General features: G+C 42.3%; 1 protein-coding gene across 1 annotated transcript; it reads left to right on the top strand.

The window, feature by feature from the left end:
- The first annotated feature begins 1,126 nt into the window (after positions 1–1,126).
- LOC118372548 (uncharacterized) lies at positions 1,127–19,550 on the top strand. The gene is made up of 9 exons (XM_035758486.1): positions 1,127–1,306; positions 7,480–7,678; positions 7,883–7,918; positions 8,008–8,061; positions 8,264–8,497; positions 11,107–11,213; positions 11,333–11,498; positions 11,598–11,676; positions 15,716–19,550. Exons 1-9 carry the CDS (start codon positions 1,233–1,235, stop codon positions 15,862–15,864), a joined length of 1,098 nt encoding a protein of 365 aa, XP_035614379.1. The 5' UTR covers positions 1,127–1,232; the 3' UTR covers positions 15,865–19,550.
- Positions 19,551–26,153: the final 6,603 nt, after the last annotated feature.

Raw genomic sequence — 26,153 nt, 5'->3', positions numbered from 1 at the left:
CCTAAAGATTTTGCAATTGTTTTAGATGCCATTCCCTCAGGTGTTGCCATGTTATTCAGGAACATGTCAAGACCTGACCCTCAGAGCCTACCTTCTATTGACCATGTTGACTCATCAGTAGGCAAGATTTGTTTCTCTCTTGGTCCATTCAACAACAGAGCGAAACGAACCTTGCTTCAGCAGGATGATGTATCTATCTATACCTTATGTCATGCCTTATTGGAATAGATTTATTGATAATATCTGTTGGAAAAAAGTTTGGATGTTGCCACACACATACCTACTTGTTAACAAAGTTAAAGTTTCCTTTAAAATGATTCATAAATATTATCCTGCCAATCACTATATGAAGAAGTTTCAGTAAAACATCAACTCAAATTGCTCCTTTTGTAATGACCACCCAGAAACAGTTTTGCATCTTTTTTGGCATTGTATGCATGTAAGAAAACTGTGGGAAGACATCAGTAGGTTTATAATTGAACATATTTATGAAGATTTTACACTATTGTGGAGCGACGTACTATTTGGATTCTTTACATACAATATAAATAAGCGGAAACATTTTTATGTAATTAATTTCATTACTCTTTTGGCCAGATTTCATATACACAAATGTAAATTTACAAACAGAAAACCACATTTTTGTATCCTACAAAAATAAATTGAACTGTATTTTAAGATACTTAAATGCTCTACTAACAAAAAAGCTGTTAGAATTGTAAGTATATGCATGTCCCTTAAGGTCCTTGTGTAATTGTAATGTGATATTGTACCCCCTAGCTCGATTGTCTATTGTTTGTAATATATGTATGCTTGTGTTCCCTCATGTGCTTTATGTATTGATTTGTTGTTAATAAAAAATAAAAAACGAGGCTTGCAAAAAGCTGGGTCAAAGACAGTACAGTATGTGCGCAGATAGAACAATGAGCCAGATATTTCAGGAGATGCATACATTTGAAGCATCCGGTTAGCGTTTCCACTCTTTACCAAATATGGTGATGAAAGGAACCCCAGTGGCGGGCAGTGGGATCTTTTTCTTTTTATTTAAAAAAAAATAAACGTTTTCATCCCGCACAGTAGGTGGCGGCAATACAGCGTTTTTGGAAGTAGTGCTTCGTAAAACCCCAACAAAGAAGTATTCTCACTGAAATATAATTGGCAACACTTCAGAGTGGTTAGCTAGTTAGTAGTCCTGCGTGGTTAATATTTGTTCCTGTCACACAGCGACAAGAATGCCAACACTGTCACTGTGTTCAGCATACAACTGCAAAAACCGCAGCCCCAAAGCTGGTGTGGGATTTTTTAGGTAAGTATTAGTCTACTGTTAAAACTACCTCGAGAGCCACGTTTGATGCCGAGCTAACTAAATTACTACGGCAGCTAGCTTAGGCAAACGCATACTAAAGTTCTAACCAGCTGTTGTAGCTCGTGAAACAGAAAGCTCCGATTCACAATGTCTGCAAGCCTTATAATATGATTATATTAACAGTATATAATAACCGCAGTTAACCCCCGAATATCCTAAAGTAAAAGTTAGGTCTCTGACGGAAGGTCCCTGGGATGAGTGATTATATCTAGTATCATATGACGGTAGAGAGCAAGGTGCACCCATTGTTTTTACCAAAACTCGAACCAAAGATTTGTATAACTAACCCAAGATGGACCAGAGCCTGTCGTTTCCAATGTGGGTAAATTAATCATAGTAGGCAGAACAAGCAAGGAGGTGGGCAGAGCCAAACAGGAGCGAGTGAAATTATTTTGGCACGTTCCTAGCATTTATTTGCATATTTATTTTAGGGAACGCCTACTCTGACCTGTGCAGTAACTCAATTCGCCCTTGCACCCCAAAACAATGCAATTTTTATCAACTTTGACGAAGGGTGAATGAAGTCTAGAAAATGTAGTCGACTCTGTTTGACAGATTTACATTTTTCAGCAGATGACAAAATTTGCCTAATGTCTTGACAAAAGCCATATATATATACACACACACATGCATGTTAGGCAGATGTTGTTGTGGGTGTTGTTGTGGGTGTAACGAAATGCTTGGGTTTCTAGCTTCAACAGTGCAGTAATATCTAACATCACCATATTTGCTAGCGAGTGGAAACGCCAACCGGATGCTTCACATTTATACATTCTGTGAAATTATCTGTCTCGTTGTTCTGTGGTAGAACTCTACTCTTAACAGAGCCGAAAAGGAGGCAATATGCTGTTTTCTGGTGCTCAGCTGGTCTAGGACTGTTGGAAAAGTGCAATGCCGGTGATTGCATGTAAGCAAAACAATGTTTGCATTCCCGTCCAGGAGGTCCTTGCCATAATATGAAGATTACACACACTGCATAGGGACTCCAGTTGCCGAATGGCCCAACATTTCTATTAGTTACGTCTAACTACTATGCTATATTTGACCAATTTACAAGGGTACTTTTCAAACCCTTCATATCCAGGTGAAATTGAGATGTAAAACGACAATGTGAAGTCACTGAGACCCCCCCATCCATGCTACATTCAACAGAATTTCACTGATCAGATTTTATTGGCATATTTCAATACCTTCCTATCCATATGATCTACAGACAAAGGGTGGTGGTTTCCTTAAATTCTCTTATCAAAGTTACACTTTTTTGTTCCTCCCCTTTGATATCCCTATTTGGTAAAATACCAAGTCCATATTATGGCAAGAACTGCTCAAATAAGCAAAGAGAAAAAACAGTCCATTACTTTAAGACATTGAAGGTCATTCAATCTGGACAACTTGAAGAACTTTGAAAGTTTCTTATAGTGCAGTTGCAAAAACCATCAAGCTCCATGATGAAACTGGCTCTCATGAGGATTGCCACAGGAAAGGAAGACCTAGAGTTACCTCTGCTGTAGAGTATATGTTTATTAGAGTTCCCAGTTCCTCAGGTTGCAGCCCAAATAAATGCTTCAGAGTTCAAGTAACAGACACATTTCAACATCAACTGTTCAGAGGAGTCTCTGAGAATCAGGCCTTCATGGTTGAATTGCTGCAAAGAACCCATTACTAAAGGACACCAATAATAATAAGAAGATGCTTGCTTGGGCCAAGAAACACGAGCAATAGACATTACAGGTGGAAATCCAAATTTGAGATTTTTGGTTCCCAACCAGCATGCCTTTTTGAGATGCAGAGTAGGTGAAAGGAAGATCTCCGTATGTGTGGTTCCCATTGTGAAGCATGTGGGGGTGCTTTTGCTGGTGACACTGTCATGGATTGATTTAGAATTCAAGGCACACTTAACCAGCATGGCTACCACAGCATTCAGGTTTGCACTTAGTGGGACTATCATTTGTCTTTCAACAGAACAATGACCAAACACACCTCCAGGCTGTGTAAGGGCTATTTTACCAAGAAGGGGAGTGAGTGAGTGCTGCATCAGATGACCTGGTCTCCACAATCACCTGAACCCAATTGAGGGGGTTTGGGATAAGTTGGACTGCAGAGTGAAGGGAAAGCAGCCAACAAGTGCTCAGCATATGTGGGAACTCCTTCAAGACTGTTGGAAGCACATTCCAGGTGGTTGAGAGAATGCCAAGAGTGTGCAAAGCTGACATCAAGGCAATAAAATAAAAATGTAACTAGACAAGTCAGTTAAGAACTAATTCTTATTTACAATGACGGCCTACCGGAGAACAGTGTGTTATAACTGACTTGTTCAGGGGCAGAACGACACATTTTGACCTTGTCAGCTCAAGGATTCGATCCAGCAACCTTTCAGTTACTGGCCCAACACTACCTGCCGCCCCAAAGGATGGCTACTTTTAATATTTTTTTATTTGTTTAACACTTTTTTTTGTTGGTTGCTACATGATATGTGTTATTTCATAGTTTTGATGTCTTCGCTATTACCCTAGAAAGTAGTAAAAATAAAGAAACCCATGAATGAGTAGGTGTCCAAACTTTTGACTGGTACTGGAAGTCTCTGACCTCCCTCGTTGTCCATAGTAGGCTACACCACTCAGAATTGCTTCTTTTTATTTTTTATTTCACTGATTTTACATCAATAGTTCCCATGATGGGTCTAATTTTCAATAGCTCACTTTCCATATGCACTACAGACCTACAGACCATTGCGGTGGCTTTGTTGCCTCTTATCAAAGGTACACCTTTTTATTTTCAAAATTCCTCGCCTTTGATTTTCTACAGACACACTGTACTCTACACTAAGCCTTTTTCTAAGATGATTTATGAGATTGGAGAACACGTTGGGAGGAGTCTTAGACCTTGCCTCCATACAGAATCTTTCTAGATCCTTTATTCTTAATTCTGTGCATATGGAGTAGAGGTCGACCAATTATGATTTTTAAAAGCCGATACCGATTATTGGATGACCAAAAAAAGCAGATACCGATTTATTGGCCAAATTTTATTTATTTATTTGTAATAATGACAATTACAACAATACTGAATGAACACTTTTATTTTAACTTTATAATACATTATTAAAATCAATTTAGCCTCAAATAAATAATGACATTTTCAATTTGGTTTAAATAATGCAAAAACCAAGTGTTGGAGAAGAAAGTAAAAGTGCAATATGTGCCATGTAAAAAAGCTAACGTTTAAGTTCCTTGCTCAGGACATATGAAAGCTGGTGGTTCCTTTTAACATGAGTCTTCAATATTCCCAGTTAAGAAGTTTTAGGTTGTAGTTATTATAGGACTATTTCTCTTCATACCATTTGTATTTATTATACCTTTTACTATTGGATGTTCTTATAGGCACTTTAGTATTGCCAGTGTAACAGTATAGCTTCTTCGCCCCTACCTGGGCTCGAACCAGTAACACATCGACAACATCCACCCTCGAAGCATCGTTATCCATCGCTACACAAAAGTCGCGAGCCCTTGCAGAGCAAGGGGGACAACTACTCCAAGTCTGAGTCAGTGACCTTTGAAAAGCTATTTGCGCGCACCCCGCTAACAAGCTAGCCATTTCACATCGGTTACACCAGCCTAATCTCGGGAGTTGATAGGCTTGAAGTCATAAACAGTGCAATACTTACATTTAACATTTAAGTCATTTAGCAGACGCTCTTATCCAGAGCGACTTACAAATACTTGAAGCATTGCCGAAGAGCTGCTGGCAAACACACGAAAGTGCTGTTTGACTGAATGCTTACGAGCCTGCAGCTGCTTACCACCGCTCAGTCAAACTGCTTTATCAAATCATAGACTTAATTATAACATAACACACAGAAATAAGAGGCTTAAGGTCATTAATTTGGTAATCTGGAAACTATAATTTCGAAAATAAAACTTTTATTCTTTCAGTGAAATACGGAACCGTTCCGTATTTTATCTAAGGAGAGGCATCCATAAGTCTATATATTCCCGTTACATTGCACAACCTTCAATGTTATGTCATAATTACTTGAACTTCTGGCAAATTAGTTCGCAACGAGCCAGGCGGCCCAAACTGTTGTGTATATACCCTGACTGCGTGCAATGAACGCAAGAGAAGTGACACAATTTCCCTAGTTTCATATTGCCTGCTAACACTCATTTCTTAACTAAAGCGGCAGGTTTAAAAATAAATACTTCCTGTGTATTGATTTTAAGGCTTTGATGTTTATGGTTAGGTACAATCGTGCAACGATTGTGCTTTTTTCGCAAATAAGCTTTTGTTTAATCATTCCCCTTTTGGCGAAGTTGGCTGTCTTTTGTTAGGAAGAAAGTGTCTTCACAGTTCTCAATGAGTCAGGCGGCCCAAACTGCTGCATATACCCTGACTCTGTTGCACAGAACGCAAGAGAAGTGATACAATTTCCCTAGTTAAAATAAATGAATGTTAGCAGGCAATATTAACTAAATATGCAGGTTTAAAAATATATACTTGTGTATTGATTTTAAGAAAGGCGTTGATGTTTATGGTTAGGTACATATTGGTGCAACAACAGCGCTTTTTTTTTCCGCGAATGAGCTTGTTAAATCACCCGTTTGGCAAAGTAGGCTATGATTCAATGATAAATTAACAGGCACCGCATCGATTATATCAACCATGTAGAGTTAAGATTGATTTTTTTTAGAAGATATGTTTAATGCTAGCTAGCACCTTACCTTGGCTCCTTGCTGCACTCGCATAACAGGCTGCCATGCAGTCTCCTCGTAGAGTGCAATTTTATCGGCCATGATCGGTGTCCAAAAATGCTGATTACCGATTGTTATGAACTTGACATTGGCCCTAATTAATCGGCCATTCCGATTAATCGATCGACTTCTAATATGGAGTGCCATGGGGTTCAAGCCATAGGGTTCAAGTCCGGAGACTGAGATGACCATTGCAAAATGTTGATTTTTGTGGTCAAATTACAATTTATTTGTGGATTTTGATCTGTGCTTGGGGTTCCGGATTAAGCGAGTAGTATGTCAAGAAGCAGTGCATAGGGGAGTTGCAGCGATGAGACAAGACTGTAACTACCAATTAGGATACCACGAAATTGGGGAGAAAAAAATAGTAGATCTGTATGTGAAATAATAACCACAATTTAATAAGAAATATTTGTAGTAAAACAAAGGGGATGAATAATAATAAAAAATCTAATAAGGTCAAAGAACCCACCACACTTTTGTCTTTAGAGATCTATAGCTCATATGGACAGTGAGCTATTGAAAATGAGACCTACCAGAGGAAATATTCGTGTAAAATCAGTGAAATGGAAAATTAAATTTCCCTCCTATGGAGGAGAGATCAGTGACCTATTATTGAGTGGTTTTAGATGTGTATGTAATGTGGACTGGAAGCTATTGAAAATGTTTTCTTTATGTGGATTAATAGAGGTCAGGGAACACCACACTTGACTATCGATCTCTAGCATGTGGATTGGAAGCCATTAAACATGAATTATTTGTATGTTTGAGCTCATATTATTATATATATATTTATTTATTTATTTATTTAAAGGCTGTACCTTGTCCTCTATCGTCATCTGATTCTAAATATGTCATCCTAGGACCTTCCGTCAAATAGGTATTGATGAGAGAACTCTGAATGTATTAACCAATCTCCAAAGGGGAAACAAATTGAGTTGTTGTAGACTTTCGACCTGTGTGTGCCGGTAAGGAGTGGTTTACATTGGAGGTGCTTTTTTGGTTGCTTGTACATTTTTATTTAGAACTTTTTTGGAAGTACACACTGGCCGTAACGGGATTAAATGAATAAAGTTGCTCTGCAAAACTCTTTGATGATAAACTAATGTATATTGACATAACGCTTGTAAGAGTTTGAATCTGAGCTTTCTGAGTGTTAGAGGTCTGGTTCAGCTAGCTAGTACAAATGGTTTGCAGGAGAATTTAGCTAGCTGACGTCAGCTAGTTTGATAGTTGTACGAAAACTCTGCTCTTTGGCAATGCTGTTCTCTTAGAAATCTGTTGCATAAACCATTCATGGATTTAGTCTTCATTTGATAGCTGTAATTGTGACGCCAATTTGACGTATGAATGTTTTGGTAACAGATTCCCCAAAAATGATCCTGAAAGACGCAAACAATGGATTATTAATATGAAGTGTAAAGGGTGGAATCCGCAACAAAACCACCGTGTGTGCTCTGTTCACTTTGAAGACAAGTACATTTGCGGGAGGGACATGCGTCAACGCCTCACGCCAGACGCAGTCCCGACTATATTCGACTATCCCAAAAACTTTCAAAAGAAGGTACTTTTAATATAACCTCTGACTTTTTCCTCATTTGTTGCTCAACTCGGCCTTGATGTACTACGCAAACTGAGGTTCAATTGGCACATGTTCATTGGCGCTGAGTTGAGCAACGCAATTGCTTTGCCAGATGTACAGGGATTATTTCCTGGAGTTTTGCACGAAGCAGACTTTTTCATATTTTCACCATATTGATCTTTACAGAGTATTACCTGGGCAGTCAAAGATGTTTCCCCGAAGGTAAGTTGTTTACTCGCAAGAACAACCAAAAGCTTATGCTATATGCCAGTAACTTTAAAAAAAACATCTACGATACACTTCATTTTCAGGTGGCATGTGAGAACATGGAGTTCCAACTTCCACCCCTCAAGCACATAATAGAGGTAATGAAGGATGTGTAAACATTCAGTCTCTAATACAGGGTTAGGGATGGAGCCTGCAAGTTGATCATTGATTCATTGGCATGTCTTTTTCTAATGTGATTGTGACAGTCAACCTCTGGATCTAAAACCAAGAAAGGTCTGAGGAACATGTTTATAAGTGTCATTAAAATAGTACTATACATTGTCTCCCATTCTTACCCAGATCAAAGACGCATGGGAGTGGCTGGTTATAGACATCAGAGGACCGCTACCCTTGACATTGAACGGACACCAGTACGTTCTGAGCTTGACAGACTTCTACTCCAAATGGGTGGAGGCCTTCCCCCTGAGAGGTTGTAGCTCTACTGAGGTAGCACAACATGTAGCAGAAGTCATCTCTCACTTTGGCTTCCCTTTTGGAATCCTTGTTCGACTGAAGAAGAACTTTACCAGTAAGGTGAGAGATATATTTTGTCACATCATGCTTTTGTATGTACACTGCTCAAAAAAATAAAGGGAACACTTAAACAACACAATATAACTCCAAGTCAATCACACTTCTGGGAAATCCAACTGTCCACTTAGGAAGCAACACTGATTGACAATAAATTGCACATGCTGTTGTGCAAATGGAATAGAAAACAGGTGGAAATTATAGGCAATTAGCAAGACACCCCCAATAAAGGAGTGGTTCTGCAGGTGGTGACCAGACCACTTCTCAGTTCCTATGCTTCCTGGCTGATGTTTTGGTCACTTTTGAATGCTGGCGGTGCTTTCACTCTAGTGGTAGCATGAGACGTAGTCTACAACCCACACAAGTGGCTCAGGTAGTGCAGCTCATCCAGGATGGGACATCAATGCGAGCTGTGGCAAGAAGGTTTGCTGTGTCTGTCAGCGTAGTGTCCAGAGCAAGGAGGCGCTACCAGGAGACAGGCCAGTACATCAGGAGACATGGAGGAGGCCGTAGGAGGGCAGCAACCCAGCAGCAGGACCGCTACCTCCGCCTTTGTGCAAGGAGGAGCAGGAGGAGCACTGCCAGAGCCCTGCAAAATGACCTCCAGCAGGCCACATGTGCATGTGTCTGCTCAAATGGTCAGAAACAGACTCCATGAGGGTGGTATGAGGGCCCGACGTCCACAGGTGGGGGTTGTGCTTACAGCCCAACACCGTGCAGGACGTTTGGCATTTGCAAGAGAACACCAAGATTGGCAAATTCGCCACTGGCGCCCTGTGCTCTTCACAGATGGAAGCAGGTTCACACTGAGCACATGTGACAGATGTGATAGTCTGGAGACGCCGTGGAGAACGTTCTGCTGACTGCAACATCCTCCAGCATGACCGGTTTGGCGGTGGGTCAGTCATGGTGTGGGGTGGCATTTCTTTGGGGGACCGCACAGCCCTCCATGTGCTCGCCAGAGGTAGCCTGACTGCCATTAGGTACCGAGATGAGATCCTCAGACCCCTTGTGAGACCATATGCTGGTGCGGTTGGCCCTGGGTTCTTCCTAATGCAAGACAATGCTAGTCCTCATGTGGCTGGAGTGTGTCAGCAGCTCCTGCAAGAGGGAGGCATTGATGCTATGGACTGGCCCGCCCGTTCCCCAGACCTGAATCCAATTGAGCACATCTGGGACATCGTGTCTCCCTCCAACGCCACGTTGCACCACAGACTGTCCAGGAGTTGGCGGATGCTTTAGTCCAGGTCTGGGAGGAGATCCCTCAGGAGACCATCTGCCACCTCATCAGGAGCATACAGAGGCGTTGTAGGGAGGTCATACAGGCACGTGGAGGCCACACACTACTGAGCCTCATTTTGACTTGTTTTAAGGACGTTACATCAAAGTTGGATCAGCCTGTAGTGTGGTTTTCCACTTCAATTTTGAGTGTGACTCCAAATCCAGACCTCCATGGGCTGATACATTTGATTTCCATTGATTATTTTTGTGTGATTTGTTGTTTTTTTGGTGTTTTTTTGGTGTTTTTTTTGTCAGCACATTCAACTATGTAAAGAAAAAAGTATTTCATAAGAATATTTAATTCATTCAGATCTAGGATGTGTTATTTTAGTGTTCCCTTAAATTTTTTGAGCAGTGTATGTGGACACCCCTTCAAATTAGTGAATTTGGCTATTTCGGGCATTCCCGTTGCTGACAGGTGTATAAAATCGAACACACAGACATGGCCTTACTGAAGGGCTCAGTGACTTTCAATGTGGCACTGTCATAAGATGCCACCTTTCCAACAAATCAGTTTGTCAAATTTCTCCCCCACTAGAGCTGCCCCGGTCAACTGCTAGTGCTGTTATTGTGGAGTTACTGCCTTTGGAAGCAACATCAGCACAAGAACTGTTTGTCAGGAGCTTCATGACAAACAGTTTGAGATGCATTGGGGCATTGGCACTATGCCCCAATGCATAGTGCCAACTGTGAAGTTTGGTGATGGAGGAGGAATAATGGTCTTGGCCTGTTTTTATTTGATTTTTTTATGGTTCTGGCTCGGTCCCTTCGTTTCCGAAGGGAAATATTAATGCTACAGCATACAATGACGTTCTGTACGATTCTGTGCTTCCAACTTTGTGGCAACAGTTTGGGGAAGGCCCTTTCCTGTTTCAGCATGACAATGCCCCCATGCACAAAGCAAGGTCCATACAGAAATGTTTTTTTGAGATCAGTGCAAAGAACTTGACTAGCCTGCACAGAGCCCTGACCTCAAACACATTTGGAACACAGATTTTAAGCCAGACATAATCTCCCAACATCTGTCCATGACTTCACTACTGTTCTTGTGGCTGAATGGAAGCAAATTCCTGCAGAAATGTTCCAACATTAGTCCAAAGCCTTCCCAGGAGAGTGGAGGCTGTTATAGCAGCAAAGAAGGACCAATTCCATATTAATGCCCATGATTTTGGAAGGAAATGTTTGACGAGCTGGTGTCCACATACTGTTGGTCATGTAGTGTACCTTGCAGAAGTACAACTTTGATGTTGGTTCATATATGCGGTAGAGGTCAATAGGTCAAAGTGGTTCATTAAACAACCATAAGCTGTTTACATTTATTCATGTTTCAGATCAACGTTGCTTTGAAGAGTCTTTTGAAGCTGAGTGGGTTCTCTCTCTTATACCGTCATCGGCAAGTTGGATCACTGGATCTGACCACACAAACCCTGATCAGCAGGTTTGTGTTTTAGACACTTCTTTCTATGACTTGGCTAGTTAAAGGTCAAATTATATATATATTTTTTTAAATATGGTGTTTAATTTCATATTTGACCATGGTGACCTTAACACCAACAGGATGGTGTCTGATCTTGTGAATGACCATCCATACAACTGGGATGTCTGCCTCCCTGCAAAGGTGTTCAGCCTGTGTTTCAAGGAGCACCCCAAGACCAAGCAGAGACCTTTCTCTCTGCTGTGCTGCAAAGGACCACAGCCGGTCACCACCCCTAGGGATCTGTCTGTAAGTTTACTTTTTAGTTATAGCTGAACTCTTATCATAATGGATTGCATTTCAATTGAATGGGTGTGTTTCTGCCTGTCCTTTTTATATTTCCTACAGTTCAGTCCTGCAGAGCTCAGAGAGAGTTCCTTTGCAATCCAGTCAAATCAAGAGGGTGGGCATGACACTGATCCGCAAGGTGAGTGCAATTCCTGTACCATAGCAGGGATTTTTATGCCATTGTAATACTTTATCGGGTCACTTAAGTCCAAACGGTAAGAAATGTATTTATACAGTACCAGTCAAAAGTTTGGACACCTACTCATTCAAGGGTTTTTATTTATTGTTATTTCCTTCATTGTAGAATAATAGTGAAGACATTCAAATGATGAAATAACACATATGGATGGAGTCATGTAGTAACCAAAGAAGTGTTAAACAAATCAAAATGCATGTTCTATTTTAGATTCTTCAAAGTAGCTACACTTTGCCTTTGACAGCTTTGTAGACTTCTGGCATTTTCTCAACCAGCTTTACGAGGAATGCCTTTCCAACTGTCTTGAAGGTGTTCCCACATGCTGAGCACTTGTTGGCTGCTTTCTTTCACTCAGCGGAACAACTCATCCCAAAACATCTCAATTTTTCATGCATAGGTGTAATAGGTGGCAGGGAAGTCAGGCGCAGGAGAGTCAAATGGAGTGAAAAATTGAGTCTTTTAATAAAGTCCACAGAGTATGCTCCATAACACTAAACGTACATAAACAAACAAACAGGGGTACGAGGACCCGACGCGCACCTATAAAACAAACACACTACACTGACAATAAAACAATCTCTGACAAAGACATGAGGGGAAACAGAGGGTTAAATACACAACAGGTAATGAATGGGATTGAAAACAGGTGTGTGGGAAGACAAAACCAATGGAAAATGAAAAAAGGATCAATGATGGCTAGAAGACCGGTGACGTCGAACGCCGAGCACCGCCCGAACAAGGAGAGGCAACGACTTCGGCAGAAGTCGTGACACAATTGGATTGAGGTTGGGTGATTGCCTGGAGGTGTGTTTTGGGTCATTGTCCTGTTGAAAAACAAATGATAGTCCCACCAAGTTAAAACCAGATGGGATGGTATATCACTGCAGAGTGCTGTGGTAGCCATGCTGGTTAAGTGTGCCTTGAATTCTAAATATATCACTGACAGTCTTACCAGCAAAGCACCCCACACCATCACACCTCCTCCATGCTTCACATTGGGAAGCACACATGCAGAGATCATCCATTCACCTACTCTGCGTCTCATAAAGATACGGCGGTTGGAAAATAAAATCTCCAATTTGGACACATCAAACCAAAGGACAGATTTCCACCGGTCTAATGTCCATTGCTCGTGTTTCTTGGCCCAAGCAAGTCTCTTCTTATTGGTGTCCTTTTAGTAGTGGTTTCCCCACAGCAATTCGGCCTTGCAGTCCTGCTTAACGCAGTCTCCTCTGAACAGTTGATGTTGAGATGTGTCTGTTACTTAAACTCTGAAGCATTTATTTGGGCTGCAATTTCTGAGGCTGGTAACGCTTAATGAACTTATCCTCTGCAGCAGAGGTAACTCTGGGTCGTCCTTTCCTGTGGCGGTCCTCATGAGAGCCAGTTTCATCATAGAGCTTGATGGTTTTTGCGACTGCACTTGAAGAAACTTTCAAAGTTCTTGACATTTTCCAGATTGACTGACCTTCATGTCTTAAAGTAATGGACTGTCATTTCTCTTAGCTTATTTGAGTTGTTCTTGTCATAATATGGACTTTGTATTTTACAGAATCTTCTGTTTACCACCCCTAAAACTGATTGGCTCAGACTCATTAAGAAGGAAATTCCACAAATTACATTTTAACAAGGCACACCTGTTAATTGAAATGCATTCCAGGTGACTACCTCATGAAGCTGGTTAAGAAAATGCCAAGAGTGTGCAAAGCTGTCATCAAGGCAAAGGGTGGCTACTTTGAAGAATCTCAAATATAAAATATATTTTGATTTGCTTAACACTTTTTGTTGGTTACTACATGATTCCATGTGCTATTTCATAGTTTTGATGTCTTATTACTCTAGAAAGTAGTAAAAATAAAGAAAAACCCTTGAATGAGTAGGTGTGTCCAAACTTTTGACTGGTACAGTGTGTGTGTGTGTATAATACATTTTTAAGAAATATCTACATTGCCAAGATAGGGCCTTTTTAAAATTATTTTTAACACTGATTATTTTTTGTGTTAAAAATGTTCTGTTTTAACTTAAATGACTCTAATACCAGATTCAAAGAATGTAGAAAATATTATCTATATAAACTCAGCAAAAAAAGAAAGGTCCCTTTTTCAGGAACCTGTCTTTCAAAGAATTTGTGAAAATCTAAAACTTCACAGATATTAATTGTGAAGTGTTTAACCACGGTTTCCCATGCTTGTTCAGTGAAACCGTTCCACAGGTGCATGTTCATTAAGACACTAACAGCTTACAGATTGTAGGCAATTAAGGTCGCAGTTATGAAATCTTAGGACACTGAAGAGGCCTTTCTACTAACTCTGAAAGACACCCAAATAAATATGCCCAGGGTCCCTGCCCATCTGAGTGAACGTGCCTTAGGCATGCTGCAAGGAGGCATGAGGACTGTAGATGTGTCCAGGGCAATAAGTTGCAATGTCCGTACTGTGAGACGCCTAGGATAGCACTACAGGGAGACAGGACAGACAGTTGATCGTCCTCGCAGTGGCAGACCACATGTAACAACATCTGCACAGGACCGGTACATCCGAACATCACACCTGCGGGACAGGTACAGGATGGCAACAACTGCCCGAGTTACACCAGGAACGCACAATCTCTCCATCAGGGCTCAGACTGTCCGCAATAGGCTGAGAGAGGCTAGACTGAGGGCTTTTGTAGGCAGGGGGCTGTTGTAAGGCAGGTCCTCACCAGACATCACCAGCAACAACGTCGCCTATGGGCACAAACCCACCGTCGCTGGACCAGACAGGACTGGCAAAAAGTGCTCTTCACTGACGAGTCGTTGTTTTGTGTCTCCAGGGGCGATGGTCAGATTTGCGTTTATCGTTGAAGGAATGAGCGTTACACCGAGGCCTGTACTCTGGAGAGGGATTGATTTGGAGGTGGAGGGTCCGTCATGGTCTGGGGTCGGTGGGTCACAGCATCATCGGACTGAGCTTGTCATTGCAGGCAACGCTGTGCGTTCCAGGGAAGACATCCTCCTCCCTCGTGGTACCCTTCCTGCAGGCTCATCCTGACATGACCCTCCGGCATGACAATGCCACCAGCCATAGTGCTCGTTCTGTGTGTGATTTCCTGCAAGACGGGAATGTCAGTGTTCTGCCATGGCCAGCGAATAGCCCGGCTCTCAATCCTATTGAGCAAGTCTGGGACCTGTTGGCTCGGAGGGTGAGGGCTAGGGCCATTCCCCGTAATAATGTCTGGGAACTTGCGGTGTCCTTGGTGGAAGAGTGGGGTAACATCTCACAGCAAGAACTGGCAAATCTGGTGCAGTACATGAGGAGGAGATGCACTGCAGTACTTAATGCAGCTGGTGGCCACACCAGATACTGACTGTTACTTTTGATTTTTGACCCCTCCCCCCCTATTCAGGGACACATTCCATTTCTGTTAATCACATGTCTGTGGAACTTGTTCAGTTTCTCAGTCGTTGAATCTTGTTAATACAAATATTTACATATGTTAAGTTTGCTGAAAATAAACTTGGTTGATAGTGAGAACGTTTCTTTATTTTTTAGTTTATATATTTTTGAACTACTGGGAGAATTGAAAATGCCCAAAACAATTAATTTAGCACTGCATTAGCCATGGCTAAATTCTTTAGGATTGCAGGAAATTGATTTATATGCGAAAATGTATCTACACGGCCAAGATCTGGCCTTTAAAAATGCCACGAAGTGCCTTTTGATCCAGAATTCTTGCGTCGGCAGAATAGGTAGAATGGTATGGTTCCCAGCCAAGGTTGAGTTTGTGCCGTTCCCAGCTATCCCTTCAGTTCACAGTTCACTAGCTACAGTTTTACCTCTTCAGACTTTTCGAAAGATGTTTGAGAATAACTTGGTCTCAACATATCTTTTGAATTAAGTGAACACTTAGTGTATTACATAGCGTGTTAACTGTTCTACATTTTATTGTAATTGTTACGTTGCAATTTGTTGGTCATTGTGTTTATGTGCATTTGTTATTACAGGCATGGTTGGCATTGAATCTGGGAAGGAAACTGCTGGAAAGAGCACAGTTACAAGGGTCTCCTTTTTTCGGAGCAACACAGAGAGTAACACAGACGGTAACCCCAACAGTGAACCATCCTCTGAAGATCATCATGCCATGGAAACCTGAATCATTTATTGGATCAGTGCTCTATCAGTCATGCTGCCATATTTTGGGGGAATAAGTTATTTTGATTTTCTGAGGTGTGATCATTTTGTTGAAAAACACTTTGGTTCAATGTTTGGCTGGTGCACTGTTTCAAGATAGTTAGCAGAGACATCAGTGTGGGTCAGGAATTTATGTACCACCTGCATCAATTCAATCAGCCAAAACATCATGCATAGATGATTGATTAATGATAAGGTGATCCCTAAAAGCAATTGCTTTATTTTGAAATCAAATAGTTTTTGTCAAGTGCTGAATTCAACAGGTGTGGGGTGTACTGTGAAATGCTTACTTAAGAAAGGAAACGGTAACAATAATGTAACAACAACAACCAGGATCTATACAAGGGGGAACAGTACGGAGTTCAATGTGTAGGGTACGTGGTAGTAGGGGTAAAAATTACAAGGCAATAAGGATAGATCATTAACAGTGGCAGCTCTGGTGTGTGTGTGTTGGAGTGTCAATGTGTGGGTAGAGTCCAGTGACTGCATAGAGCCAGTGCAAAAAAGGGGGATCAATGTAAATCTTTGGGGTAGCAATTTGATTAGCTGTTCAGCAGTCTTATGTTTTGGGGGTAGAAGCTGTTAAGTTGCTTTTTGGTCCCAGGCTTGCCACGCGGTAGCAGAGGGAAGTCTATGACTTGGGTGGCTGAAGTCTTTGACCATTTTTAAGACCTTCCTCTTACACCATCTGGTGTAGCAGGGAGCTTGGCCCCAGTGATGCACTGGTCTGTACACACTACCCTCTGTAGCACCTTGTGGTCGGATGCCAAGTAGTTGCCATACCAAGACCTGATGCAGCCAGTCAAGATGCTGTCAATGGTGCAGCTGTAGAACTTTTTAAAGATCTGAGCGCCCATGCCAAGCCTCCTGCAGGGGGGGGGGCGTTATCATGCTCTCTTCACAACTGTGATGTCTTTGGATCGTGATGGGTCCTTAGTGATGTGTACAACGAAGAACTAGTAGCTCTCGACCTGATCCTCTAGATGTGAATGGGGGTGTGCTCAGCCCACTGTTTCCTGTAGTCCATATATCATCTAATTTTGTCTTGCTGACGTTGAGGGGGAGGTTGTCCTGGCACCACACTGCCAGGTCTCTGACCTTCCTGTAGGCTGTCTCATCATCGGTGTTCAGACCTTACTTGATCTTGATTACAAAGGACATGAATACAAATGCATTTCTAGCTATTTTAATCATATGTACGCACTCTTGAGGCCATACTATAATTCCAGTTGGGGGCATGGGAGCTGCCATGCTGGTGGGAGCACGGTCACTGATGTCTGACATGGGTAAATCTATTTAATAATAATAATAATATATGCCATTTAGCAGACGCTATTTGAATTTAATCACTTTTTAACAGCAACCCTTTTGATTTGAACAAAACCTTACATACGCATACTGAACCAAAATATAAACACAACATGCAACCATTTCAAAGATTTTACTGAGTTACAGTTAATATAAGGAAATCAATCCATTTTTAAATAAATGATTTAGGCCCTAATTTATGGATTTCACTCCACTTGACTGGGCAGGGGTGCAGCAGCCATGGGTCAGAATGAATTTTTACCCACAAAATACCTTTTACAGACATACTGTTTACACGTGGTCTACAGTTGTAAGGTCAGTTGGACGTAGTGCCAAAATATCTAAAACAACGTTAGGAGCAGCTTATGTACTTTAAATTATCTGGAAACCTCTCTGGTGGACATTCCTGCAGTCAAGCGAGCCAATTGCACGCTCCCTCAACTTGAGACATCTGTGGCATTGTGTTGTATGACAAAATTGCAAACAATTCTGGGATATTTTATTTCAGCTCATGAAAAATGGGACGAAAACAACATATTTTTGTTCAGTGTATTTTATAATTTCGTGAAAGAAAAAAAATAATGGGGTATCTAATGCAAGCAACTCGTGCTTGTCTTTTACTTTCAGTTTATCCACCAGCTGAAAATACTTTCTTTTTAGTTTATTGAAAAGCTATTTAATGGTACAATGATTCTGAACACTATGGCTTGAAAAAAATAAAACTTTGAAACACTCATTCAACTACTACTGCAGCTGTACAAGGGACATTTTCTGAATTACAATGCAAAAATATTACGTATAGCATCTTCAACCTTTTAATGTAAATTATTTAACGTGTACACTTCGGGTCAACATTGATCTTCTTGGCATTCAGGTCCAAAAATGTACTTTCTTACTACTTATTCCATGATCAAACATGTAGGAAAGTTTTTGTTTAAATCAAAAGGGATGCTTTAAAGAAGTGATCGAATTCAAATATTTTTACCCACTTGCAAATATTTCTCTCATGGCTCTCATCAAAGGCTGGAATACGAACCACATGGAATTGAGTTATTTGTTAAATGCAAAGACTTGTATGCTTGATAATGTATTTATTATGGGTGTCTCTTGTTATTGTGGAGCATGCAGGTGGAGTTTTAACCAAGTGTAAAAAAAAAAAGAAATTCTCAAAACAAGGGAAGTTTAAAACCCCAGCATAAAGCTACAATAAACAAACCAAAGCCATGGCCAACACAATAGTTAAAACATGCATGGAATTGTTGAGAGTACTATATTGTTGAGTACTTTATAAAGGCAGTGCCTGTCTGCTTGTTATTGAACTGCCCAATTTTTTAGTCTATAAATTGCCTCTAAGTCCTTTTGTAAGCTTGTTTTGTGTCGGGGAGTAGGGTTACGGATGAAGCTGCTGTGGTTGCCGGTGTTGTCTGGAACATCACTTGGGAAACAAATGGCACAAATCACTGTCCAGGGCAGTTCAGGACTGGACCAGTCCACCACTACTGGTGCCACAGACATTCGGGGCTACAGACAGCTGGCGCTTCGGTGAATAGCTGCATCTGTGCATGATTGGAAGTGGTCCAGCCGGGGCTGTGCGTTTTTTAGTTTTGGCCTGCCCTGCTGGGTTTTGGAGGTAGCTGTTATACATGCTCTTCTTGGTTGTACTGAGGGGCAGCAGGGCAGGTTTTTGCAGGCTGCAGAGGCTCTGTGGCTTGTGGGCATGGGTGAGGGAGCTGAATTCCCTGCAGGAGCACTGACACGTCCTGAGTCTTCTACCTGCTGTTGTGCCACTGCACTCAGGTGTTCTGGTTCACTTCAGACAACTGCAGTGTACTATTTGTCACCACCCGCTGTCTGATCTTCTTGTAGTCCCGCGGAATGAGGGTCCACCTTGTGCCCGAGCTGCCTTCCCCATCTTCTGAGGACGAGGGTAGACACAGTCAGGTGAACACAGTCTCTACCTGATAAGGGAATTTGTTTAAAGTAACGACTAAAGGATTCCACCCTGAAATCATTGAAATGTGTTCGTCATGTGTTAGTAATTCCATAATATGTGTGACTAGATCATTGTGTTGCTGTGTAGTGGTGTGAGAGTTGAGAGAACAAAGGACAACAGGAAAGAGGCTCCTTCCAAGGTCCCTCTTATCTGGGGAGGAAAGGAATGGAGAGAAACTGCCAAGGCGGGTAGAAAAGTGAAACTGTGTGTGTGTGTGTGTGTGTGTGTGTGTGTGTGTGTGTGTGTGTGTGTGTAAGTAGGTGGGGGTCAGAGTTATAAAATGACATGTCTTTGCATTTTGGACTTTAGAACATTCTCTGAATAAACCTTATGGACCTTTTGCAGAAGTTGAGTCTTTGCCTAATTATTATTATTAAACCCAGGTTCTTACAAACCTCGGGGATTGGTCAAAGCTTAAATAATTGTATAGCTATCATCATTGGGATTGAACATTCTCGTGACACTACCACATGGCAGCGGTCAGCTCACTGGGCAGATTAACCTCCGCTTCCCTGAGTGCTTCTCTTTGTGATCTCCACTCCAGGGATACAGGTATTGTTTTTTTGTGACCGGATGCAATCAATCACCAGCCTGTCTTGGTGAGAGGCAGCATAAACTGTCTGGTTCTTGTCACGCTGGCTCAGCTTCTTCCACAAGGATTTTATAGTGAAAGCTGGCTGGTTTGACTGAGTGGGGCCAGAACTATGTGGCTCTACCAGGTACTCTGCCAGCTTGTCATTGTTGGCCATGCCAGTGAAGCCATCCTGATCCACAGCCTGTAATTACATAAGTTTTAAGTGCTGTGATAAAATGTTAATCATGTCTTCAACCCGTTTAACAACACAACCCCTGAAATGGTGAACTAGCATTTCCAACTACCTCACCAGGGACTTCTGTAGTGTCACCAGGGATGGACTCAAGCATCTCTGCTGTGATGTCATCAGATACTATCTCCGGGATATCAGAGCCGCAGAGCACCAACAGTTCATCCTCTGTTCCATCCCTGAAGTCCTCATCTTCTTCGAGTGATGTGCTCCAGCATCTTATTTGCTGCCTCTGCATGCATATTCTGGAAGGGCAAGCCGGTCTGGTTTTACAGGTACTGAATACCTATGAGTTCTCCTGGAAGGAAATGTATATTTAGAACATTCAAAACATTACATAAGGCACAAATAATTTGTTCCACTGGCTGTCCTTTGAGGAGGTAGAGCTGGAAATTGAGTTTGTTGGGCACTGGTTCCTATACCTAAACTCTTTAATATAAGTATCCACACAAAAACTCCTCAATCTGAATGTGGTTATAATAATAATAATGTCAATGTAATTAACATTTATTAGACAACTGGGATAAATCTGTTCCGATGAAGATGGAAGGACTCCAGAGATGTGGCGCTTCTGGCACACACATTTTGACATGAGGCGAAGTTGAGAAGAAGTGGGTCTACAGTAGACCGCTGTGAGTCTTTCTGGGTAGGTCTCCAAAAGCTTTCCACACCTGGATTGTGCAACATTTGCCTATTTATTCTTTTCAAAATTCTTCGAGCTCTCAAATTGGTTTTTGAACATTGCTCGACAACCATTTTCAGGTATTGCCCTAGAATTTCAAGTAGATTTTTAAGTAAACTAACTTGGCCACTCACCGCCTTCTTGGTAAGCAACTCTAGTGTAGATTTGGCCCTGTGTTTTAGGTTATTGTCCTGTTGAAATGTGAATTCATCTCCCAGTGTCTGGTGGAAAGTAGGCTGAACCAGGTCCTCTAGAATTTTGCCAGTGCTTAGCTCTATTTGCTTTTTTTTACCCCCCCCAAGTCCTTAACAATTACAAGCACACCCATTACATGATGCAGCCACCACTATGCTTGAAAATATGGAGAATGGTACTCAATAATTTTCCCCAAACAACCTTTTGTCCTGAATACAAAGTGCTAATTGCTTTGCCAATTTTTTGCAGTATTACTTGAGTGCCTTGTTGCAAACAGGATGCATGTTTTGGAATATTTGTATTCTGTACAGGCTTCCTTTTCAGTGTCATCTAGGATAGTATTGTGGAGTAACTATGTTGTTCAGCCATCCTCAGTTTTCTCCTATTACAGCCATTAAACTCTGTAACTGTTTTTTAAAATCACCTTTGATCTCATAGTGAAATTCCTGAGCGGTTCCCTTCCTCTCCGGCAACTGAGTTCGGAAGGACATCTGTACCTTTGTAGCAGTGGAGGTTGCTGAGGGAAGAATGGCTCATAACAATGGCCAGAACGAAACAAATGGAAGGGTATCAAACACTTGGAAAATTTGTTTGATGTATTTGATAACATTCTGCACCAGTCATTACCACGAGCCCCTTCTCCCCCAATTAAGGTGCCACGAACCTCCTGTGCTTTGTAGTGACTGGGTGTATTTATACACTATCCAAAGTGTAATTAATCATTTCACTATGCTCAAAGGGATATTCAATGTCTACTTTTGGTATTTTTACCCATCTACCAATTTTTTTATTTTCACTTTTTTTAACCAGGTAGGCCAGTTGAGAACAAGTTCTCATTTACAACTGCGACCTGGTCAAGATAAAGAAAATCAGTGCGACACAAACAACACAGATTTACACATGGAATAAACAAACATACAGTCAATAACACAATATAAAAGTCTATATAGTGTGTGCAAATGAGGTAAGATTAGGGAGATAAGGCTATAAATAGGCCGTAGTGGCGAAAGTAATTACAATTTAGCAACTAAACACTGGAGTGACAGATTTGCAGAAGATTAATGTGCAAGTAGAGATACTGGGGTGCAAAGGAGCAAAAAAGTACAATAATAATGAATAACAATATGGGGATTAGATAGTTGGATGGCCTAGTTAGAGATGGGCTATGTACAAGTGCAGTAAGCTGCTCTGATAGCTGATGCTTAAAGTTAGTGAGGGAGATATGAGTCTCCAGCTTCAGTGATTTTTGCAATTCGTTCCATTCATTGGCAGCAGAGAACTGGAAGGAAAGGCGGCCAAAGGAGGAATTGGCTTTGGGGAGACCAGTGAAATATACCTGCTTGAGCGCGTGTTATAGGTGGGTGCTGCTATGGTGACCAGTGAGCTGAGATAAGGCGGATTTTACCTAGCAAAAACTTACAGATGACCTGGAGCCAGTGGGTTTGCCGACGAATATGAAGCGAAGGCCAGCCAACGAGAGCATACAGGTCGCAGTGGTGGGTAGTATATGGGGCTTTGGTGACCAAACGGATGGCACTGTGACAGACTGCATCCAATTTGCTGAGTAAAATGTTGGAGGCTATTTTGTAAATGACATCGCCAAAGTCAAGGATTGGTAGGATAGTCCATTTTAATAGGGTATGTTTGGAAGTATGAGTGAAGGATGCTTTGTTGCGAAATAGGAAGCCCATTCCAGATGTAATTTTGGATTGGATATGCTTAATGTGAGTCTGGAAGGAGAGTTTACAGTCTAACCAGACACCTAGAATATGTGGACAACTACAAATAACTAAGTCCGAACCGTCCAGAGCCGTGATGCTGGACGGGCAGGCAGGTGTGGGCAGCGATCGGTTGAAGAGCATGCATTTAGTTTTACTTGCATTTAAGAGCAGTTGGAGGCCACGGAAGGAGAGTTCTATGGCATTGAATCTCATCTGGAGGTTAGTTAACACAGTGTCCAAAGAAGGGCCATAAGTATACAGAATGGTGCGTAGAGGTGGATCAGAGAATCACCAGCAGCAAGAGTGACATCATTGATGTATACAGATAAAAGAGTCGGCCTGAGAATTGAGCCCTGTGGCATCCCCATAGAGACTGCCAGAGGTCCGGACAACAGGCCCTCCAATTTGACACACTGAACTCTGTCTGAGAAGTAGTTGGTGAACCAGGCGAGGCACTCATTTGAGAAACCAAGGCTGTTGAGTCTGCCGATAAGGATCTGGTGATTGACAGATTGAAAAAGCCTTGGCCAGATCAATGAATACAGCTGCACAGTATTGTCTCTTATTGATTGCAGTTATGATACCAATCCTGCTCGGAAACCAGATTGTATAGCGGAGAAGGTACGGTGGGTATCGAAATGATAGGTGATCTGTTTGTTAACTTGTCTTTCAAAGACCTTAGAAAGGCAGGGTAGGATAGATGTAGGTCTGTAACAGTTTGGGTCTAGATTGTCTCCCCCTTTAAAGAGGGGGATGACCGCGGCAGCTTTCCAATCTTTGGGGATCTCAGACGATACGAAAGAGGTTGAACAGGCTAGTAATAGGGGTTGCAACAATGTGGTGGATAATTGTAGAAAGAGAGGGTCCAGATTGTCTAGCCCAGCTGATTTGTATGTGTCCAGATTTTGCAGCTCTTTCAGAACATCAGCTATCAGGATTTGGGTGAAGGAGAAATGGGGGAGGCTTGGGCAAGTTGCTGTGGGGGTGCAGAGCTGTTGACAGGGTTAGGGGTAGCCAGGTGGAAAGCATGGCCAGCAGTAGAAAAATGCTTATTGAAATTCTCAATTATTGTGGATTTATCGGTGGTGACAGTGTTTCCTAACCTCAGTTAGCTGGGCAGCTGACAGTGATGAGGATGGTGACCACAGACCCATTACGGACGCAGGCAATGAGGCAGTGATCGCTGAGATCCTGTTTGAAGACAGCAGAGGTGTATTTAGAAGGAAGGTTGGTCAGGATGATATCTATGAGGGTGCCCGTGTTTACAGATTTGGGGTTGCACCTGGTAGGTTCATTGATCATTTGTGTGCGATTGAGGGCATCTAGCTTAGATTGTAGGATGGCCAGGGTGTTAAGCATGTCCCAGTTTAGGTCACCTAACAGTATGAACTGAATATGGATGGGGGGCAATAAATTCACACATGGTGTCCAGGGCACAGCTGGGGGCTGAGGGTGGTCTATAACAAGCGGCAACGGTGAGAGACTTGTTTCTGGAAAGGGGGATTTTTAAAAGTAGAAGCTCAAATTGTTTGGGTACATACCTGGATAGTAAGACAGAACTCTGCAGGCTATCTCTGCAGTAGATTGCAACTCCGTCCCCTTTGGCAGTTCTATCTTGTCCGAATATTTTATAGTTAGGGATGGAAATTACAGTTTTTTTGGTGGCCTTCCTAAGCCAGAATTCAGACATGGCTTGGACATCTGGGTTGGCAGAGTATGCTAAAGCAGTGAATAAAACAAACTTAGGAGGAGGCTTCTAATGTTAACATGCATGAAACCAAGACTTTTACCGTTGCAGAAGTCAACAAATGAGAGCGCCTGGGGAACGGGAGTGGAACGAGGTGCTGCAGGGCCTGGATTAACATCTACATCAACAGAGGAGGAGTAGGATAAAGGTACGGCTAAAGCCTATAAGAACTGGTTGTCTAATGCGTTCGGAACAGAGCGTAAAAGGAGCAGGTTTCTGGGCATGGAAGAATAGATTGAAGGAATAATGTACAGACAAGGGTATGGTAGGATGTGAATACAGTGGAGGTAAACTGAGACATTGAGTGACGATGAGAAAGATGTTGTCTCTAGAAACACCATTTAAACCAGGTGAGGTCACTGCATGTGTGGGAGGTGGAACAAAAGGGCTAACTCAGGCATATTGAGCAGGGTTAGAGGCTCTACAGTGAAATAAGACCATCACTAACCAAAACAGCAATGGACAAGGCATATTGACATTAGTGAGAGGCATGCATTGCCGAGTGATCATAGGGTCCAGGAAGTAGCTAGGCGAGCTGGAGACACAGCGATTCAGACAGCTTGCGGGCCAGGGCTAGCAGGCTAGCAGAAGGGCCTTCGGGGGATGTCGCGATAGAATAGGTTTTTAGCCCCTCGGACGGTTACGTCGGCAGACCAGTTGTGATGAAATGGCAGGGCTCCGTGTAGGCAGTAAATGGGTCCACGCCAATTGGCAGAATAGGTATTGTAGCCCAAGAAATTGGCTGATGGACCTCTTCAGCTAGCCAGGAGGTGGGCCTAGCTCCAGGCTAACTGGTGCTTGGTTGGGACAGAGATGTTAGCCAGGAGTAGCCACTCGGATAGCAGCTAGCTAGCTGCGATGATCCGGTGTAAAGGTTCAGAGCTTGCGGTAGGAATCCGGAGATGTGGTAGAGGAAAAACAAAAACAGTCCGATATGCTCTAGACAGCTAGCGGGCCGCGGCTAGCAGGCTAGTAGATGGGCCTTCAGGGGACATCGCAACGGAGGAGCCTGTTGAAACCCCTCGGGCGGATTACGTCGGTAGACCAGTCGTGATGGATCGGCAGGGCTCCGTGTCGGCAGTAAAACGGGTCCAGGTCAATGAGCAAAATAGGTATTGTAGCCCAAGGAGTGGCTGATGGACCTCTTTAACTAGCCGGGAGATGGGCCTAGCATGAGGCTAGCTTCAGGCTAACTGGTGCTTGCTTCGGGACAGAGACGTTAGCCGGGACTAGCCACTCGGATAGCAGCTAGCTAGCTGCGATGATCCAGGTGAAAATGTTCAGAGCTTGCGGTAGGAATCCCGGAGATGTGGTGGAGAAAAAGCAGTCCGATATGCTCTGGGTTGAATCTCGCTGTGCAGCCTGGCAGGAGTTGGCCAGGCTAAGGTTAGCTGATGACCACTAGCAGTGGCTAACTGACTACTAGCTTGTAGCTAGTTAGCTGGCTAGCTTCTGTTGGGGGTTCCGGTTCTAAAGTATGGAAAATACCACATTGCGTGAGGAGGGTTGCAGGAGAGTATGTTGAAATGGAGGTTAAAAATATAAAAAATATATACGAAATATATATGAAGAAAAAAGATATATATACACGGGACATGACAAAGATGTCTGACTGCTACACCATCTTGGATTGGTGCCCTTCTTCGCGAGGTATTAGAAAACCTCCCTGGTCTTTGTGGTTGAATTTGTGTTTTGAAATTGTCAGGGTTGCGTCAATTCGAATCTGGTATCATATATGACAATGAGTCACCGATTGTATGCTATGTATTTTTTATTAGCTA

The sequence above is a fragment of the Oncorhynchus keta genome, chromosome 5 (assembly GCF_023373465.1).
Source record: "Oncorhynchus keta strain PuntledgeMale-10-30-2019 chromosome 5, Oket_V2, whole genome shotgun sequence".
NCBI lineage: Eukaryota > Metazoa > Chordata > Actinopteri > Salmoniformes > Salmonidae > Oncorhynchus > Oncorhynchus keta.
Note: the sequence above shows the minus strand (reverse complement) of the source record. Positions and strands in the feature narration are given on the sequence as shown.